Source organism: Salvelinus alpinus, chromosome 12 (genome assembly GCF_045679555.1).
Source record: "Salvelinus alpinus chromosome 12, SLU_Salpinus.1, whole genome shotgun sequence".
In the NCBI taxonomy this organism is placed as follows: Eukaryota; Metazoa; Chordata; class Actinopteri; order Salmoniformes; family Salmonidae; genus Salvelinus; species Salvelinus alpinus.
The window spans coordinates 23,744,406-23,767,147 of record NC_092097.1 but is presented as its reverse complement, the minus strand read 5'-3'; the positions used below and the strand labels follow the sequence as shown (position 1 = coordinate 23,767,147).

Here is a 22,742-nt window from a genome sequence, read left to right as displayed (position 1 = left end):
AGAAAAGGGAAAAGGGATCGGCGGCAGCTAGTAGACCGGTGACGACGACCGCCGAGCGCCACCCGAACAGGAAGAGGAGCCACCTTCGGTGGGAGTCGTGACAGCAGCTTTCATTTCAGATAGTGGGAGGTTCCTCTAATAAAACTGTTTCTTCTTGAGAGAGTTTGGGCAACGTAAGGTTCTCCAGGAACTGTCGACAAACAGAAGTATCAAAGTGATGTGAGGAACTGTATAAATCTGAATAATATGCTCTAAAAGTGTATTTCTGTACAATCAGATATCCGTCCTTTAGTAAGGGATCTGATTCGCTGTATTGATGATGTTTCAGCATGTTTAAGCTGCAGCTCCAGTAAGTGGCTAGGCCTACTCCCTTGGAAACAGTATTTTTGTCACATCCTCTGCATAATGAATTCTGCTTTACGTCACAAGTCATTAAGTTCCAGTCTACTTGTTTTAAGCTCAATTTCTCTCTTTGTTGAATAGTTGTTTTTAAGAGTCTTCCATCATTTTACAATGATTTTACAATTCACTGGTCTTCTGAAGTCTTCATTTCTGTAAATTAGAAGAAAAATGTGAAGTGTTTCCTCTTATTAAACATTTTACAGCTAACCATACCATAGTTGAGTCCTACACTGAGTAGTCATTTTTTCCAAAGAATTATTTTAAATTGGATTTTAACTGAAAGATGAAGTCAGAGTTGTGTAGTAAATTATTATTAAACCTCTATCTCAGTGCATGCTTTTTCATTGGGAAGATTTGAAATTTACAAAGAATTGGATTATGATCAGATAGAATGGCCGGCAATGTTTTTATAAGTTCCATGTTACCTGTAATATCAGTAGATGTTAAAATGTAATCAATTCTCGAGAAAGTTTAAATCTAGCAGAAAAGCATGTATAGTCCTTAGTTGTGGGATTATAACTTCTCCAACAGTCATTAAGATGAATATCTTTAAGAAATTGTTTAAGTGCATTGGAAGCATTCACGTGTGATGAGCTATGAGAAGGTCCACATCTACCTAGCTTAGAATCAATCATGGCATTCATGTCAGTTCCAATAATAAGTGTATAATCTGATAAATTGAGCGGGCTTCTGGTTACTGTAGGGAGAAAATCTTTGTCATATGAGTTAGGAGCCTAAATAGATACAAATGCTATTTTCTTTCCATACAAAGTGGAACATATGTAAGTAGATCTGCCCTGTTTATCATTTCCACTTTTTTCAATTGTAAGGGGTAGACTGTGTTTATGTAGAATAAAAATCGAATCAAATTTTATTTGTCACATTCCCCAAATACAACAGGTAAGTCACAACCTTACTTACTAAAAGCCCTTAACCAACGATGCAGTTTTAAGAAAAATACCTAAAAATAAGAAATAAGAATAAGCACCCCATTAGATGTAGATATGAAGCCGGAAGCAGCTGCCAGTTTGTAGTATTTGTTATGAAGTCTCCAGACATCACCCTCTAAAAGATGTCTCTTTCAATAGAGCAATGTCAACTTTATTCCTATGTAAAAAATCAAGACATTTAATTAACTTATTTGTCTCCTTAGCACCCATCAGATTACAGGAAATTATCACTAAATTAGCCATGATCCATCTGTAGTGATGTGAATACCAGTTTGGTGGATAAAAGGGGGGGAAAGTCACTTATGATAGTTATAAAATGACTATTCAGCTGACAACAAAATAGTTGTAAACCAGATATTTCAGAAAAAAACAGTAAACATATCCATTGCTGGATAAAATGATATATAAAATTACAAAACCCTTCAGATTTCCATTCCACCACAATAACCCTGCAAAATGTATCACAACAATTGAAATAAAGAATCCCTCCACTCCCTGACAGGTTAGGACACAACAGTCCTCCCTCTCCACTCAATGTTATACCCGTGACTGAACGCAGTGGTGTCTATCACTAAAACCCTCCCGAAAGCCCTGAATATCTCGCTCCATTTCCTAAATATCTTGCATTAACTGACACAATGGAGATATGAAAATGGCAAGAAATGCTCAATTGACTGAATGATTACGCCTTAATGTAGCAAAAACGCTGGAGAAGGGTGCTCTTCACAGATGAATCCCGGTTTCACCTGTACTGGGCAGATGACAGACAGTGTGTATGGCGTCGTGCGGGAGAGCAGTTTGCTGCGGTCAACATTGTGAACATGGTGGCGGTGGGGTTATGGTATGGGCAGGCATAAGCTATGGACAACGAACACAATTGCATTTTATTGATGGAAATTTGAATGCAGAGATACCATGACGAGATCCTGAGAGCTGAGGCCCATTGTTGTGCCCTTCATATGTCAGCATCACATTTCAGCATGATAATGCACAGCCCCATGTCACAAGGATCTGTACACAATTCCTGGAAGCTGAAAATGTCCCAGTTCCTCCATGGCCTGCATACTCACCTGACATGTCACCCATTGAACATGTTTGGGATGCTCTGGATTGACATGTATGACAGTGTGTCCCAGTTCCCACCAATATCCAGCAATTTCTCACAGCCATTGAAGGAGTGGGACAACATTCCACAAGCCACAATCAACAGTCTGATCAAGCCTGGTTCCTCTCTAGGTTTCTTCCTAGGTTTTTGCCTTTCTAGGGAGTTTTTCCTAGCCACCGTGCTTCTACACCTGCATTGCTTGCTGTTTGGGGTTTTAGGCTGGGTTTCTGTACAGCACTTCGAGATATTAGCTGATGTACGAAGGGCTATATAAAATAAACTTCATTGATTGAACTCAATGCAAAGGACCAACAGATGAATATCTATATTCTCAGTCATGTGAAATCCATAGGCTAGGGCCTAATGCATTTATTTCAATTGACTGATTTCCTTTTAAATAAACTGTAACTTTTAAATCTTTTAAATAGTTGCATTTATATTTTTGTTCAGCGTAATTTGTAAAAAATAAAAAATCTAAAAACATGTTTCCACTTTGTCATTATGGGGTATTGTGTGTAGATAGGTGAGGAAAACATCTATTTAATCCATTTTTTATTCTGACTAACACAAAATGTTGAGTAAGTCAAGGGGTATGAATACTTTAAGGCACTGTATGTCATTACTCTCCTATGTTTGACGGACTTAAATATTGCGTCCACCATCCAACAGGGTCGCATTTTAAATAAAGTACAACTTATATAGCATACATAAATGTTTCATATGCACGACATAAATGCTTCACAAATCCTCTATATGCATATGTCATGCTCTATAAATGGTGCATAAACATACACAATGAGGTATGTGACATTTGGCAATTCACCCCACAGTGTGCCTGGTTATGACATCCTTTATACATAATTTATAGAATATGACACTTAGATTATATGTGAAGACTTTATGTACAACATATGTTTTTCTTTCGTTTAAAATGGGACCTCAAAAGGTTAAATGACTGTCCCACAGGGGCCTCTATGCAAAATACATCCACATTAGTTTCATCTTGGCAGCACGTCAATAGTGGAATATCTGTAACTACAGCTGACAGGGTTAAGCCAAATTGTAAACCAACTTAAACAAATTGTTCCTTGCTTTTATCAGCATTTGATAAGTGACTGAGCTAATATAAAATACTTCCTGAAAATCGAATTAAAAGCCTTAACTGAGCAATTTGGCATTTAGCCAATGTTAATGTTAAAAACATATGATTTGGAAACATTGAAAGTATCCCAAACACAATGCTAATTTATAACTTTAATTGACCACAACAACAAAAAGTTCATCCAACATATGTCTTTGCTTTTGAGATGTGAATATGTAGCACTTATCATAATGGTGAAATAAAAAAAGACAATTTGTAGGAAAAGCACTGCTTATGAATATTCATTGTTCACATAGAACAAAGGCTTTCACTGGAAACAGTTAACCTTTTGGGAGGAGAATGGCATTTATAGCTGTCCTTCATGTACAGTAACCACATCCTGCTATGCTTGACAGTCCCCCACACTCCAGCTCTCATAGTTCCTGCTGCTTAACTCCATCTTCTGGAGCTGCTTCCTCTGCTAGTTCTGCCATGGCCCTGTGACGCTCTGTTTCTGTCACCGTCATGGGATGCAGGGGGAAGAACCCAGCCAGTCCTACAGGAACAGACATGGGGTTAACAGTATCTTAGACCACATAGATTCCCAGGTAGCATTGAGACTTAATTGGAAGTATTGATTACATTTAAAAGTATACTACACTGAACAAAGTGTTGGTGTTGGTCCCATGTATCATGAGCTAAAATTAAAGTTCCCAGAAATGTTGCATATGCACAAAAAGCTTCTTTCTCCTAAATGTTGCTTAACAGCATCATCATCATTACACAGGTGCACCTTGTGCTGGGGACAATAAAAGGTCACTAAATGTGCAGTTTTGTCACACAACACCACAGATGTCTCAAGTTGAGGGAACGTGTAATTGGCATTCTGACTGCAGGAATGTCCACCAGAGCTGTTGCCAGAGAAATGAATGTTAATTTCTCTGCCATAAGCCACCTCCAATGTCATTTTAGAGAATTTGGCAGTACATCTAACCGGCCTCACAACCCCAGAGCATGTGTATGGCGTCATGTGGGTGAGTGGTTTGTTGATGTCAACATTGTGAACAGAGAGCCCCATGGTGGCGGTGGGGTTATGGTAAAGTCAGGCATAAGCTACGGATAACGAACAAAATGGCATTTTATCAATGGCAATTTGAATGCACAGAGATATCGTGACGAGATCCTGAGGCCCAATTGGGGCGGCAGGTAGCCTGGTGGTTAAAGCGTTGGACTAGTAACCGAAAGGTTGCAAGATCAAATCCCCGAGCTGACAAGGTAAAACTCTGTCGTTCTGCCCCTGAACAAGGCACTGTTCCTAGGCCGTCATCAAAAATAAGAATTTGTTCTTAACTGACTTGCCTAGTTAAATAAAGGTATAAAAAATAAATTGTCATGCCATTCATGTGCCACCATTACCTTATGTTTCCCAGTCATGAGAAATCCATAGATTTGGGCCTAATGAATTTATTTCAAGTGACAGATTTCCTTACATAAACTGTAACTCAGTAAAATAGTAAAAACTGGTGCGTTTATATTTTGGTTCAGTATAGTTAGTTTATGAACCTGTGATTTAGTGTCTTTTCCATGATGTAGGTCTTGCACTGGTCGTTTCAATAAACCTGTAAAGTGTGTGTTGTCATGGTGAGGGTAGAGGGAACACACCTAGAAGTTTGGCCACAGGCTTCGTTGGATGTGCACCGCAGCCCATCCAGTACTTGATCCTGTCAGAGTTGATGCTGACCAGTTTCTCATTGTAGATGTTTGGCAGGGGGTCATAAGAGCCTAGCTGTTCTATGTATTTACTGTCTCGTGCTCGCTTGTTGTAAGCTGCCACAATGCGGTAGAAAGGTCTGTTAGACTGTTTGTGGCCAGCCATTGCCAATCTGATGACAATGTGTCCTCCATGGTACGTCTTCAGTAGGAAGGATGCTGTAAGGATAATACAACAAAATCAGCATTGTATTGTTTCGTTAAATGGTGAAATTCATATGCAATTAAATTGGCTTAAAAATAGAACAGCATTTGAAGTAGGATGTTTTCAGTCAAAGAGTAAGCAATTAGTTGTGACCACAGTTCAGGTGGTGTTTTGTTAGGTGCATAGCTAGGTCAAAGGTTATCAGGTGTTTAGCCAGGTAAATTAGGGATTGACACTGTTTTTACTGCTTATACACCACAACCGCGCCAATAACACTATGCTGTCTGCAAAATACTTGAATCTGGATCGCCACCCACCGCAACGATAATTTAACATGGTGGAGCTCTCTTTTAACATAATCTGCAATAAATGGGAACACCACACACCCAACAGTATTTCATGTCTGGACAATAACTCATTATCAAGTGGCCTTCCCATAATACAAATAACACTCAATGTCTAGCTATTGTGTAACTATCTGTTGTCTATTCCATGAAATAAACATCATTGGTATAACTGCTAGCTAGCTAGACACCATAATCATGGCTAGGCTCGTCAACAGTAAAGTTAGAGACATTTCCGGTTAGCTAATAAACGTACCCCAACGTGCTAGTTAGCCCATGTTTACAGCGTTAGTTAATTAAATAGCAACCTGATCATACTTACATAGATGGACCATGTTTAGGTATACCCTGCAAAAGAGGTCAAACGAATACGTAAAAGATCAAAAACGTTTTCAACATTAGAGAAAATAGCACTTCTATTGTCTAATGTGACATTAGTAAGGGTGCAGCCATTTTTAAACAGGAAGTGATGTTCTTCTTCGTGTAGTTTTTAATCACTAGACGCTGTGTATTGCTGCCTTTCGCAGGTCGGAGTGCGGATTGCACATTTTTGATGAAACGAGCCACTTGTTATTCATCACATGGCAAACTGGCCATCCAGAATCACAACAACATGCTGACTTCTGTCCCATGGAAGCACACACATCGCTTTTGTGACATTGTCCGCTAACCCATCCAGCTATACATATGCCACGTTCAGGTCCAAGTTGGAACTAGGAAAGTTTATGAATTGCTAACCGTTTATAGTTATAGAGTACCACAGTATACGTCATAATACCCATAAATCCTAGCGGTCAAACAGGGAAATGGTTCCAATAGTTTTTCCACCATACATTTTTTATAGTGGATTTTAGAAACACTTCAAATAAGGGCTGTGTTTCGTGTAGGTGTAACGGATGTGAAATGGCTAGCTAGTTAGCGGTGGTGCGCGCTAATAGCCTTTCAATCGGTGACGTCACTTGCTCTGAGACCTTGAAGTAATGGTTCCCCTTGCTCTGCAAGGGCCACGGCTTTTGTGGCGCGATGGGTAACGATGCTTCGTGGGTGACTGTTGTTGATGTGTGCAGAGGGTCCCTGGTTCGCGCCCGGGTCGGGGCGAGGGGACGGACTAAAGTTAAACTGTTACATTGATGCTGTTGACCCGGATCACTGGTTGCTGCGGAAAAGGAGGAGGTCGAAAGGGGGGTGAATGTAACCGATGTGAAATGGCTAGCTAGTTAGCGGTGGTGCGCGCTAATAGCCTTTCAAAAACGGTGACGGCACTCGCTTTGAGACCTTGAAGTAGTAGTGGTTCACCCAAGGGCCGCGGCCTTTGTGGAGCGATGGGTAACGATGCTTCGTGGGTGACTGTTGTTGATGTGTGCAGAGGGTCCCTGGTTCGCGCCCGGTTCTGGGCGAGGGGACGCCATAAAGTTAAACTGTTACATAGGCTTACTCTTGTGTGATGTTTTGATAACCATGTAAATCTTTCTCAGACAAAGGGACTCATCAATATATTCACCTGTATTTATCCCCAACAAATGAAATGCTAATTAGCTGCTAATGCTAAATAACTACAAATGCCATGAAGATCTGGATGAGACTGTCGAATCGAGGCAAAGGTAAGAATCTCTGGATGAACTATCTAATGTTAGCTAAATCTAGTTGTTGTGGTTATCAAAACGTCATGCCAGGGTAAGCCTACACAAAACACAGCCCTTATTTTAAGTGTTTCTATGGGAAAAATGAATGGTGGGAAAACGATTGGAACCATTTAGCTGTTTTTTTATTATGGGTATTATGACAACTCCACTGTGGGGCTCTATACACGTGCTGTGTTCAACCAGTTAGCAAGTCGTACATTTCAGAGTTTCCTAGTTTAGACAAGCACATGAACGCGGCAACAATCCCAAAAACCCACCACCCCCATTGGAAGCGATGATCCTTGAAGTGTTTCCTTTAATTTTCGTAACTGTCCACCTGATGGCGCCAGTGGACTGTATTGCACTGTCAGAGCTCCTAAGTGGAATGATCATCTCCAACAAAAGAGGACAATTTTGCATGTAAGTTGTTATACACTTTAGCAACACTTATGATTGTTCAAATAGACAGTCACACACATCTAATAATAAATGAAAAATAATCATCATTGTATCAATGATGTATCAAAATCAATACATCATCTTGATTTAAATATTTATATTGGCTATCTAATTGAGGTGACATGTTCAGATATTTTTCAGACATTAATTTGGTATTTATTAGCCACTGCAAAAGCATCAGTTAAAAGTCAGACCAATGTGATCCTCTCCTTGCTCTAGATGTCTTTAGATGATTACACAAGTTCAGCTCTCGCTCCAGCCACTGCAAATGCGGAGTAGAAACATTGATTTCCTGAGAGTGACCCATGAATAGAGGGTTCAGTGCGTTGCATGATGTAAACCGTGTGCACTGATATTTGTTCCCTTTGAGAGCGCCACTCTTTCGCTGTTTGAACATGGTGATTTCACACTCCTGTTGTGGAGAGATGCTGTTCCTGTGTGTGTGACAAACACATGGTTTCTCTGAGGAGGGGTCAGACTCTGATAGCCCTTTATCTATGAATGAACACATAGTTATATTTGATAACAGATAGTGCATATGTTCTCACAGCACATAAGTCTATAACAAGTCTATCAGTCTATAATAAGTCTATAAGTCTTCCTGTTAAGGCAAGGGCGGATTTCAAGGTTCTACTGCTAACCTACAAAGCATTACATGGGCTTGCTCCTACCTATCTTTCCGATTTGGTCCTGCCGTACATACCTACATGTACGCTACGGTCACAAGACGCAGGCCTCCTTATTGTCCCTAGAATTTCTAAGCAAACAGCTGGAGGCAGGGCTTTCTCCTATAGAGCTCCATTTTTATGGAATGGTCTGCCTACCCATGTGAGAGACTCAGACTCGGTCTCAACCTTTAAGTCTTTATTGAAGAGTCATCTCTTCAGTAGGTCCTATGATTGAGTGTAGTCTGGCCCAGGAGTGTGAAGGTGAACGGAAATGCTCTGGAGCAACGAACCGCCCTTGCTGTCTCTGCCTGGCCGGTTCCCCTCTCTCCACTGGGATTCTCTGCCTCTAACCCTATTACAGGGGCTGAGTCACTGGCTTACTGGTGCTCTTCCATGCCGTTCCTAGGAGGGGTGCGTCACTTGAGTGGGTTGAGTCGCTGACGTGATCTTCCTGTCTGGGTTGGCGCAACCCTTGGGTTGTCTTTGTGGGCTATACTCGGCCTTGTCTCAGGATGGTAAGTTGGTGGTTGAAGATATCCCTCTAGTGGTGTGGGGGCTGTGCTTTGGCAAAGTGGGTGGGGTTATATCCTGCCTGTTTGGCCCTGTCCGGGGGTATCGTCGGATGGGGCCACAGTGTCTCCCGACCCCTCCTGTCTCAGCCTCCAGTATTTATGCTGCAGTAGTTTGTGTCGAGGGGCTATGGTCAGTCTGTTATATCTGGAGTATTTCTCCTGTCTTATCCGGTGTCCTTGTGTGAATTTCAGTATGCTCTCTCTAATTCTCTCTCTCTCTCTCTCTCCCCCCCCTCCTTGCTGTCCCCAATCCAACTGGCCTTGCTGCTGCTCCAGTTTCAACTGTTCTGCCTGCGGCTATGGAACCCTGACCTGTTCACTGGACGTGCTACCTGTCCCAGACCTGCTGTTTTCAACTCTCTAGAGACAGCAGGAGCGGTAGAGATACTCTGAATGTGATCGGCTACGAAAAGCCAACTGACATTTACTCCTGAGGTGCTGACCTGTTGCACCCTCGACAACCACTGTGATTATTATTATTTGACCCTGTTGGTCATCTATGAACATTTGAACATCTTGGCCATGTTCTGTTATAATCTCCACCCGACACAGCCAGAAGAGGACTGGCCACCCCTCATAACCTGGTTCCTCTCTAGGTTTCTTCCTAGGTTCTGGCCTTTCTAGGGAGTTTTTCCTAGCCACCGTGCTTCTACACCTGCATTGCTTGCTGTTTGGGGTTTTAGGCTGGGTTTCTGTACAGCACTTTGAGATATCAGCTGATGTAAGAAGTGCTTTATAAATACATTTGATTTAACACAGAACGGGGAGTCCTGTACTGTTACATGTTGACTTATGACTGTGAGTCCTGTCTGCAGGAACTTTACAGCAAACTGTTTTTCTTATATGAACATGAAAGACAGAGAGATCTACATGCATGATCATTTTTAAATCTACATGTATCATCATCACACAGTACAAAATTACAAAATCACCCATTGTTGTCCATTGAATTAGCTTTGTAATGTAAATTATGTTTTTGTGGAAGAGATTATTCTGTATTTAGTTATAATGTTATTAATGTCCCCGATTTATTGTACATTTCCATCATATGGATATAATAATTGTACACCTAGTGACTGGATAGGACATGTTATAGTTTGGTTATTTATTGTGTGGTACACAACCACACATGCATAACGGTTTGAATATTATTCAATAACTGTCTACTTCTAAAGCACATATCCCAAAAATGATGCAGGTTAGATCATTGGGTTAACCAGTTGATTTGCAATCCAACAGGCCCAGTCATGTGGAGTTGTAGACTGCCCAGACACCCAACACACATAAAGTTCCATGAAAGAACTAGAGATGATATACAGGGAAACAACGTCATTATTGTGCTGACCACTTTTCTGTGCAAAATCTGAAAATGAATAGACACTTCACACAGCTAGACAGCAAGCAAAATGCATCTAACATGGTGAATCTGCAGTGCATGATTAACTGAACACTGACGTTGAGTCCAGTGGTAGCTGATACTCTCGTGAGGGCCACATGCTCTTTGGGACAGCAAGAGGAGTTGTTCCTGCCGAAATCGTCTGTGACAGTTCAGTTAGAGATGCTCAGATGACCAGATAGTGTACAAGGAAAGAGTCAGAATGAACCCCTTTAAGACATGGCTTTAAATTAAATGAATTAATATATTGTGATAGAAGTTGGCCACCTTCAGGAATTATGATTATGTTTAAAAAGCTAATAATGGCTGCAAATAACACATAAATCCACATAACTGATATACTCAAGCTAAGACATAGCTAAGCCTTACAGGTCCCCTCCGGTCGTTTGAACCAGACACTTGGCTTGATGAAAAGAAATGAGTCAATGAGCTCTCAGAAAGATTGAACAGCCTATGCCCACTCAGAAAACAGAGAGGTGGGTGAGATGAACTGACTCCGTGTAGGACCAGTAAGCCAGTTTCACACATTCATTGGGAAAACATTTTAACCAACATTTCTGTCCCAAATATTCATTTTATCAAGCAGATTATTGAGGAGAGGGGAGGCCAAGGAGGCCAGATGAAGCTTCACAGACTCTCCCATGACACCCATCCCTAACATGATAACCAAAGCATGCTTCTTACCCATTCTCAATTAGATTATCTGTTCTGCTAACGTTTGTGTTTCACTTCTTGACTGAAACCTCCACATTGTCTACAGTGTGATACGCAAGACATTTTAGAGTTTGCGATACGATTTCTCAATCAGATTTCTTCCATGTGTGCGCTACTGGAGCTTGAACTGAAACAGTAAAGCAAATCTTGTTTTATGGAAAAGGACATGAATAGATACTTATTCCTTTGGAACATAGGAAAATATGGAACCTCACACATTTGACTAACTTTACCTGAGAAGCACTCAGATGCCAATCCACATGTTGTCTCTAGATGGACCATACCTGCAGTTTAAATTAGTCTCATTAAAAATAATCCCATGTCATCACCGACAAGCTTCCCAGCCTTGTAGAATGCGTACAGTTTTGAACACGTTTAATCAACTACCCACATAAAGAAATGTCTGATCTCCTCAGCCCACTGTGAGGTCTCGAGTCTGACTTAGTCCCCTGCCTGCTGTCTCTGTCCAGCTACAGTGGTGCCATCCATCCTCTATGAACCCATGGACCCAACAGACCCTCCGGCGCCGAAAAGAGATGGCCGCCTCGCTTCGCGTTCCTTGGAAAATATGCAGTATTTTGTTTTTTTACGTGTTATTTCTTACATCGGTACCCCAGGTAATCTTAGGTTTCATTACATACAGTCGGGAGGAACTACTGAATATACGATTAACGTCAACTCATCATCGTTCCTACCAGGAATATGACTTTCCCGAAACGGATCCAGTGTTTTGCCTTCCACCCAATACAATGGATCTGATCCCAGCCGGCGACCCTGTGCGACGCCGAAAAAGGGGCAAACGAGGCGGTCTCGTGGTCAGGCTTCGGAGACGGGCACATCGCGCTCCACTCCCTAGCATACTACTCGCCAATGTCCAGTCTCTTGACAATAAGGTTGATGAAATCCGAGCACGGGTAGCATTCCAGAGAGACATCAGGGATTGCAACGTGCTCTGCTTCACGGAAACATGGCTAACTCAAGGGACGCTAACGGAGTCGGTGCAGCCAGCTGGTTTCTTCATGCATCGCGCCGACAGAAACAAACATCTTTCCGGTAGGAAGAGGGGCGGGGGGGTATGCCTTATGATTAACGAGAAGTGGTGTGATCATCATAACAACACACAGGAACTCAAGTCATTCTGTTCACCTGATCTAGAACTCCTCACAATCAAATGTCGACCGCATTATCTACCAAGGGAATTCTCTTCAATCATAATCACAGCCGTATATATTCCCCCCCAAGCAGACACATCGATGGCCCTGAACGAACTTTATCTGACTCTTTGTAAACTGGAAACCACACACCCTGAGGCTGCATTCATCGTAGCTGGGGATTTTAACAAGGCTAATCTAAAAACAAAACTCCCTAAATTCTATCAGCATATCGATTGTGCTACCAGGGCTGGAAAAACCCTAGACCATTGTTATACTAATTTCCGCGACGCTTATAAGGCCCTCCCCCGCCCCCCTTTCGGAAAAGCTGACCACGACTCCATTTTGTTGATTCCAGCCTACAAACAGAAACTCAAACAACAAGCTCCCGCGCTCAGGTCTGTTCAACGCTGGTCCGACCAATCTGAATCCACGCTTCAAGACTGCTTCGATCACGCGGATTGGAATATGTTCCGCATCGCGTCCAACAACAATATTGACGAATATGCTGATTCGGTGAGCGAGTTCATTAGGAAGTGCATTGACGATGTCGTACCCACAGCAACGATAAAAACATTCCCAAACCAGAAACCGTGGATTGACGGCAGCATTCGCGTGAAACTGAAAGCGCGAACCACTGCTTTTAACCAGGGCAAGGTGACCGGAAGCATGACCGAATACAAACAGTGTAGCTATTCTCTCCGCAAGGCAATCAAACAGGCTAAGTCTCAGTACAGAGACAAAATCGAGTCGCAATTCAACAGCTCAGACACAAGAGGTATGTGGCAGGGTCTACAGTCAATCACGGATTACAAAAAGAAAACCAGCCCCGTCGCGGACCAGGATGTCTTGCTCCCAGACAGGCTAAACAACTTTTTTGCCCGCTTTGAGGACAATACAGTGCCACTGACACGGCCCCCTACCAAAACCTGCGGGCTCTCCTTCACTGCAGCCGAGGTGAGTAAAACATTTAAACGTGTTAACCCTCGCAAGGCTGCAGGCCCAGACGGCATTCCCAGCCGCGTCCTCAGAGCATGCGCAGACCAGCTGGCTGGTGTGTTTACGGACATATTCAATCAATCCTTATCCCAGTCTGCTGTTCCCACATGCTTCAAGAGGGCCACCATTGTTCCTGTTCCCAAGAAAGCTAAGGTAACTGAGCTAAACGACTACCGCCCCGTAGCACTCACTTCCGTCATCATGAAGTGCTTTGAGAGACTAGTCAAGGACCATATCACCTCCACCCTACCGGACACCCTAGACCCACTCCAATTTGCTTACCGACCCAATAGGTCCACAGACGACGCAATCGCAACCACACTGCACACTGCCCTAACCCATCTGGACAAGAGGAATACCCATGTGAGAATGCTGTTCATCGATTACAGCTCAGCATTTAACACCATAGTACCCTCCAAACTCGTCATCAAGCTCGAGACCCTGGGTCTCGACCCCGCCCTGTGCAACTGGGTCCTGGACTTCCTGACGGGCCGCCCCCAGGTGGTGAGGGTAGGTAACAACATCTCCACCCCGCTGATCCTCAACACTGGGGCCCCACAAGGGTGCGTTCTGAGCCCTCTCCTGTACTCCCTGTTCACCCACGACTGCGTGGCCATGCACGCCTCCAACTCAATCATCAAGTTTGCGGATGACACTACAGTGGTAGGCTTGATTACCAACAACGACGAGACGGCCTACAGGGAGGAGGTGAGGGCCCTCGGAGTGTGGTGTCAGGAAAATAACCTCACACTCAACGTCAACAAAACAAAGGAGATGATTGTGGACTTCAGGAAACAGCAGAGGGAGCACCCCCCTATCCACATCGACGGGTCAGTAGTGGAGAAGGTGGAAAGTTTTAAGTTCCTCGGTGTACACATCACGGACAAACTGAATTGGTCCACCCACACAGACAGCGTTGTGAAGAAGGCACAGCAGCGCCTCTTCAACCTCAGGAGGCTGAAGAAATTCGGCTTGTCACCAAAAGCACTCACAAACTTCTACAGATGCACAATCGAGAGCATCCTGTCGGGCTGTATCACCGCCTGGTACGGCAACTGCTCCGCCCACAACCGTAAGGCTCTCCAGAGGGTAGTGAGGTCTGCAGAACGCATCACCAGGGGCAAACTACCTGCCCTCCAGGACACCTACACCACCCGATGTCACAGGAAGGCCATAAAGATCATCAAGGACAACAACCACCCAAGCCACTGCCTGTTCACCCCGCTATCATCCAGAAGGCGAGGTCAGTACAGGTGCATCAAAGCAGGGACCGAGAGACTGAAAAACAGCTTCTATCTCAAGGCCATCAGACTGTTAAACAGCCACCACTAACATTTAGCGGCCGCTGCCAACATACTGACTCAACTCCAGCCACTTTAAAAATGGGAATTGATGGAAATTATGTAAAAATGTACCACTAGCCACTTTAAACAATGCCACTTAATACAATGTTTACATACCCTACATTACCCATCTCATATGTATATACTGTACTCTATATCATCTACTGCATCTTGCCATCTTTATGTAATACATGTACCACTAGCCACTTTAAACTATGCCACTTTATGTTTACATACCCTACAGTACTCATCTCATATGTATATACCGTACTCTATACCATCTACTGCATCTGCCATGCCGTTCTGTACCACCACTCATTCATATATCTTTATGTACATATTCTTTATCCCTTTACACTTGTGTGTGTGTAAGGTAGTAGTTGTGGAATTGTTAGGTTAGATTACTGTTGGTTATTACTGCATTGTCGGAACTAGAAGCACAAGCATTTCGCTACACTCGCATTAACATCTGCTAACCATGTGTATGTGACTAATAAAATTTGATTTGATTTGATTTGATTTGACAGACAGAGGGACATTTTGTCTCTCATGTTGGGGATCAAATTCTGTCTTTTTCCACTGATTGATCTCTCAGATGGATTCAGTGAGACTAATTATGGCAGCATGCAAAATGGAGGCTGTTACTTTCATCTTCATTAAACAAAGGACTTGCTTTCTTCCTTCGGCTTTTTCAAAGAGATGCCTTTAACTGATTAAGAGCTAAACACGACTAGTCTATCACATGCTGCTAGGAGTTGAAGAATTGAAGAGTTTTGTTGCTAAATGGATGGATCTGTCTCTAAAACAAACAGCATCGATATCTTTGTTAGACAATTCGTAAATGTCCTTCTGTTGTCTTCTGGTGTATGTGCAGCACAACCTTGAGACAAATATTTTGAAACATGCTTTATTACAATGGCTTGAAAAGGACTGACAGTGTTTTAAAGCATTGGCCGAACAGAAACAGGAATTATCCTGGAGGTGAATAGGAACTCCATTGGTTTGTGAAGGCTATGAAGAACATGCAAGTGTTTTTGAATGGTCCCTTTAGTTTTACTCTGAGATGTATTATTCCTTTAGTCTGAGATGAGCCTGTAGTCTGGAGTGGTGCAGACAGTAAATGGTCAGTAGCTGGTCAGGATAGTCACAGCTTGTTAAAGGGAAGATGTTTGGGGAACACAGTCCACTCACTGTGACTTCTCCTGACACAGTCCACTCACTGTGACTTCCTGCTCACCATCCCAGGATCCACTGATGGCTGCTGCACGGGGTGATGCTGCAGAGCCAGGATGGTTGGTTGGGTGAAAGGGCAAGAGGATTTGGCATGCACATCAGACCGTGATGCCACAGCATGGGGTTCTATCACATGTTGTACACACAGGTCACACACACACACACACACACACACACACACACACACACACACACACACACACACACACACACACACACACACACACACACACACACACACACACACACACACACACACACACAGACACACAGACACACAGACACACAAGCACACGCACCCACGTGAATATGGGGCACAACTCCTCAAGTCTATTTGTTAAACCATACAATTTACAGTGTGGTACATAGAACACATCATTTTGGTTTATAGTTTGTTGCTTGTTTATTACTGTTGTTTCTTACTGGAGCTCTGATGCCTCTCAGGTATTGACAGTGTGGACAAGTAGTCTACTTCACCACTACAGGAGGATACACAATGTCGCAAGGGGAAAGTGGAGTTTGATTAGATTTTTAGATTATACATATTAATTAGCTAATACAAAAAACATTCAGGATCTCTTGTATTAATATTCATAGGGATTTTGTAGAATTTATCAGACATCAACGAAGACACATTCATCAAATACTTTTCATGATTTCCACTTAAATTAGTCACAGAAATATTGTTTGAAATATTCATGCTCGTGAAATGAAATATCATGCTCGCTCTGATCTTCACTTTGCGTTTTAGTAGTAATATAACTTTTATAAACTCAGTCTTACTTAGCAATTATAAATAATTGATGGCCTCTTCAGAGAAAATTAAATGGTGATAATGGAATAAAACTTATATACAATATAGTCACACGGTCTAGGTCAAGATTCCGGGATGTGTTTGCAATCATAGAGTGTTTAATCACATACAAACTGCATTACTACGTAATATCTACTCAATGTTTGATTCCCCCATAAATTATCTTTGATTAGGCTTTCAGTGATACAACAAATAAAACGTTTTGACCGACATGGTTCTCCTCTGGTCAGGTTTGTGTCATCTGAGGGCCCTGACAGACAATCAACAGGGTTGTTATCTGAGTGGCTCTGCATGCGTTTCTCCTACTCAACACAGCAGCAACAGTCATGACTTGTTTTACACCATCTACTATTCACTATTATCTTGTGCGATGGTGGGATGCAAATCATCAAAGACTTGGATGTATGCAATTAAACACAGAGGCTATAGTATAATATCTTTCTTTACAGATCAATGGGGAACAGGCATGATACCACCACAACACTTAGATACACAAACAAAACAGACAGACTCAAACTGTAGGGGTATTTGAAGTAGATTTATATTTGAAGTGCAGTGACATTTGACTGTAGAGGGAAACTAGGGTAGTGTTGGGCTGTTAACTGAAGAGACAGGTGAGCTCTGCCACAAGGCGATAAGGGCCTTCGGTTTTGCCAGAATCCATTTGTTTGTGCCTCTGTGGGTTGTTTAGTGAGAATGACAGCTATTCCTCTCTCTTTCTCAGTGGCAGGGCTTTAGCATCCCGCACCTTGCACGTAAACACATGAGCAGCCAACATTTTCATGTACCCAAAGTTTAAATGTCCAAAAACAAACTAGTTGGACAGGCTCTTCATCTCCCAAGCCTCCATACTGTCAATGACATGTCTACTGTATACCAATCTAATGAGCTAGGGGTTTTAAGATACAACAGGATTCATGCAATAATGAGCAGTGACAGCATGTCACCCACGCTGCCATGGATCACCCTCTACCCCCCCTCACCCCCCACCCACCCATCCAGCTGGGGACACCTGCTGCCAGCCTGATGTCACCTACACTCCCCCGCTCCCCTCTCCTTTCCTCTCAGGGGTTACTTAGTGATGCTGCTGATCTGGCTGTGAGGGAGTTCATCTGCCCTCCTCTCCACTTCACTCTGTCATGGTCATCTCTATCTTGTGGGTACAACATCAGCCTATCAGAGCCCTAGCTGTGTCTGTCTGTCCAGTGTCTCCCTTAAGCATATGTCTGTTTGTATTAATGTGATGAGTATCTATAAGCAGCACCCTCTAATTAAGTAAAGAAAGCAGCTCTCCTTCCCTCTTGCAAGACCATTTTATATAGTATCTCTCTCTGCATCCTGATAAAAATTATTCCCATAAGGAAGCAATAACACATTTTGATAATTCCAAGCAGATGTGAACATGCCCCAGCAAGTTAACAAGATTCTGCTGGATTTGCAGAGCAGAGCAAAGTAGAACGTGTTAGTGTCTGAGCTGCAGCGTCACGGTACACTCTAAGTGGGAGGACCTGGCACATAACTAGCATGGTCCTGGCAGTAGTCTGCTCTGCTCTGCAGCAGTCGCACCTGTCTGAACACATTCCAGGCCACAGAGGAGAGATCGAGAGCATTCTGCCACTCTATCACCTCTATATGGACATGAAATACTTTATAAGAAATGTTGATGTGTTTTTGTTCAAGATAATAATTTATCCAAATATGTCTCAAATTGAAAGACAATGCACATCAAGTGGAACTCACAAGCTGTGTGTGAAGGCAGAGACTCCACAGAGAGGAAAAAAGTGCTTTGTATTATGAAGGAGTCTTATCTTATAGTAAAGTAAAATAACAAGAAGCTCTGTGATTTGTGTTTTTCAAGTGTTGGACATTAATAAAGGACACAAGATTTGCTATTTTACTTAGCGGAAAATATTTGCACTGGTTGTCTGTATCCAATTTAGTTGTATGTTGTAAATAGCTTTTTCTCCTTTCCAGTGGGTACTTCTGTACAGTGTGCAATTTGTTTCAACTCATTTACACATCATTTACACATCAACAAAAGGATAAGCATTCCATTTTTTGCTGAAGATACTCTTTAATATCAAAGAGAAGAGAATAGCAGTGGGAAAATAGTATTATGTTAGGGAACTTTAAATTATGTTAGGAAAATGTTAAAGTAATGCTTCAAGTTGGTAACACCACATACAAGATGTCATTAAAACTATATTCATGCAATGCTTTACTTTGTTCAAACTATGATGGTTAAATAAGCAATGCTCTTATCAAAGGTAGGCTTTCTTTGTGTACTTCCAACATGAATAGCTAAAAATTGTACAAGACACTATGAGTTGATGCAGGATGGAGATAGGATGCCTTGCAGAGAAACAGCAGTATTCACCTACAAGCTAAAAAGAAACTTGGGTAATTGCCATGTCACAAATAATGAGGCTTTGTAGCAAAGTGTTTGAAGAACAACCCAGATCTGGAGACAATATGTTAAAAGGGGAAGTGTTTTCTGTCTTGTGAATTTGATAAAAGAAACAAGTGACAGTCCCTTATTGGAATCAGATGCAGGGACGTGTGTCAGTGGGAGGGGGGGGGGGGGGCTGTGTCAATCAACTGTCACAATGAGACATCTTTCTCTGGACAAATATACCCAATATCTCCTGAAATTCTCCTGCAAGTAGTTTGCTGTACTTTCATCGGCCATTCGTTTACCTGGTGAATATAGGGGACATAGAGAGGGCATGTAAAGTAAAGATCGTCGCCCACTAGTGGACATTAGCGTACATCATTGCGCCATCATGAGAAACGCGCCTAAAAGTATTAAGCTGATCATGCAGCCAAAATGGCAACATAATGATTGTGTAAATGATATAGCCCACCATGCTTAATGTTGACTCAACTAAAAAAAAGTATTTTGGTGTCATGGTGTGCCAAGAGTTCAGAATCTCAGTTAGTGAACAGGAGCTGGGATGCGTTTCTTGCAATCGGTTTGTCCTTAAATTAAAATGTACAAAATAAACCTGTAAAATCTAGTGTTATAACAACTTAATTTAATAGTAAAGGGTAATGGGGTGCTGAATTTGTAATTTGATCACAAAAGTTAATTATGGCTGTGGATTGCAAATAAATGCATTGAGTAAATAATGCATAGCTATTTCCTTTATTTTTACATACTCCTTATGGAAAACCTAAAAGCAAGTGGACCAGACTAAACACACTTTTATAAATATATTGCCTGACAGGTTGATATTGACATTGTTAGGCCTAATACTATATTATGTGTAACATTGTTTTAAATAAAACTAACCAATATTATCATCATTATCATGGTTATCAGCCTTTTTGTTAGAATTGTATTTAGGCCTACATAAAGATAGACATAGGGGGGTCTCAATATCAACCAAAATAACCCACACCAAAGAAAGAACAACATGTGAATGTTTACTGTTTATTGATTTTATAATATTTAAATAAAAATGTTCCAATCCTTTTACATGAATTTCAATAAAGCAGACACAAACTTGAAATGATACTTGAAGTGAAAAAGAATAATACTGAACCAGCCTTATATTATTATGAGGTTTGAAAAACACACTTGAGGGGAAGGTGATTTATATTCGTATTTTTATCGTGAGAGAGAGCGAACGTATTGGTAACATGCCTCCTCGCTAAAGGCAGTAGAAAGACAGCTGATGTTTCCATCTAAAGAATGCTTTTCTAGAAAACGCTTTTGTTTGGTTTTCACGTGATTGATGCTTGACTTAATCCAATGCTCGGTGAGTCTTCCAAGGAGGGTGAGGCGGGCTCTTTGTGCCTTCTGTCCCATGTGAAGCAAACCAAAGCGGCAGGGTTAGGGTCATAGCTATTCCGCAGGGTACCAGGTCCTCCCCATCGGCGCATCTGCATGTGAAATCGCCATTTCACCCCTCCACACTCCCTAATTGTTGCAAAAATGATTTGTGAAATTGCCTTCCACCAGTAGTGTTTTCCACAGCAATTGTATATGCACGGCAGGCCCACAGAGTTGACACGCGACTTTCAACCTAGTCTCCTTTCTTAGGCTACTTAAGAATGTAGGCTAATAGTTTTAACCTATTACTTTTATTAAAATTTGCTTTAAGCTATTGCTATTTGAAAGGTCCCTCTTGTAAATGTTCTCTACGCCTACCTGTTAGGCTATCGGCCCACTACCACCATAGATCGGTGTAATTACTGTAATACTCAGAAGCTTGCACGTTTAACTGAAACTTGTTTGATGTTCTCAACACGCAATTTTCGGCCTAATTGAAGTTAAAATGTTAATTTCCAAAATAGAATATCTTCACCTATATTGTGGTATTGAATTCCACGGATGAAATAGCAATAGCAATAGGAACCTTGTCTGTATGAAATATTCTACCGCAAACTCATGCAGGCCTATCCTACAGGTGTTTTCTGCAGAAGAGAACGCGGGTGACAGGCTAACTAGTCTATTATATTGTTATCAAATCAATAAGGAAACCCCCTCTTATTCCCTAGACATTTGCTGAATTAGCTTACTCTGCTGAATCCAGTCTGTGAACAAACTGTAAAAATATGTATTTAAAAAAGTATTCCGCATGATTTTTTATAATACATTCATGTGAGCTATACTTTCAAAATAATCACCTCTAATACATCCAAGTTAACTTTTAAAAATATTCTATTTAGATTTATTTATATTATATTTATATTTGTATTGTTTTAGTTAGCTGAACATTTTCCTGTCAGATAGGCCTAAATGTTTAAATTCTGCTTTGATCATTATAGTCTATAACAATTTCTTCAGTCTACAATTGAAAAGTCGTAAAAACAGATATAAACCAGATAGGGTCTTTACAAATCTTGATTATTGGTCATTGCATGAGTTTCAACTCACAGTTAGGCGCTTGTTGGGCCTATTTCTACAATTTATGATGGCAAAGTTATGCCAGATCTCTTTTTCATTTTTTTTCTTCACCTTTAGCCAGGTAGGCTAGTTGAGAACAAGTTCTCATTTACAACTGCGACCTGGCCAAGATAAAGCAAAGCAGTGCGACACAAACAACAACACAGAGTTACACATGGAATAAACAAACATAAAGTCAATAATACAATAGAAAAAGTATATATACAGTGTGTGCAAATGAGGTAGGATAAGGGAGGTAAGGCTTGCTGAAGCACCTCAATGGTCAGTCAGTCAGTCCCTCAACGTAACGGTCGAATCTATCCCCATTGAAATGCGGGTGACGATGAGCGGGGGAATAGAGTTGCTCTTGGAGTAGGCCTAATATTCAGTTAACTTCTTTAACCTTTCTTGCACTTTTCGTGTAGTCTTTTTCCTATAGTGTTGAACCTCAAATTGCTATCTGATATCATAAAAAGTTTAAGCCAACTTGACCATAGCAAATAATTATCTCCAAGTTTAAACACACACACACACACACACACACACACACACACACACACACACACACACACACACACACACACACACACACACACACACACACACACACACATGCGTACATGCGTACATACATAGGCTACATACATACATACATACATGCATACATACATACATACATACATACATACATACATACATACATACATACATACATACATACATACATACATACATACATACATACATACATACATACATACATACATACAATATGGATTTGTGAATATTGTACTTACACAAATATAGATACACATTAATAATTCTTGTTTAGAATGATTCACGTGTATGGACAGAGCAAAGAAGGAGTCGTGTTTTATTCAGGTATAATGATTACCATCACATCTGTTTGGTTTTGTTTCTTAGTTTTGTAATGTGGAGGGAGTGATGCAATGAATTCAAAACTGCATGAGTGCGTTGCTTCCCATGCCGTTGTCTGATTGGTCGTCAAGTCCGCGGCTATACCCACTCTCCCGGTCATGAATAAAATAAGGAACGTCGAGCCTATCGGCGCGCTCCAGTGTC

The 22,742-nt window shown here is 41.6% G+C and overlaps 1 protein-coding gene across 1 annotated transcript; it reads right to left on the bottom strand.

The window, feature by feature from the left end:
• Positions 1–3,696: 3,696 nt before the first annotated feature.
• LOC139535714 (small ribosomal subunit protein bS16m-like) lies at positions 3,697–6,419 on the bottom strand. The gene is made up of 3 exons (XM_071335424.1): positions 6,120–6,419; positions 5,201–5,467; positions 3,697–4,094 (listed from the first exon to the last, which is right to left on the bottom strand). Exons 1-3 carry the CDS (start codon positions 6,130–6,132, stop codon positions 3,973–3,975), a joined length of 402 nt encoding a protein of 133 aa, XP_071191525.1. The 5' UTR covers positions 6,133–6,419; the 3' UTR covers positions 3,697–3,972.
• Positions 6,420–22,742: the final 16,323 nt, after the last annotated feature.

Coding starts and splice junctions, on each gene's coding strand:
- LOC139535714 (XM_071335424.1), bottom strand. Junction 4,095..5,200: donor GCCTGTGGCCAAACTTCTAG/GTGTGTTCCCTC, acceptor CTGTTCCTGTAG/GACTGGCTGGGTTCTTCCCC.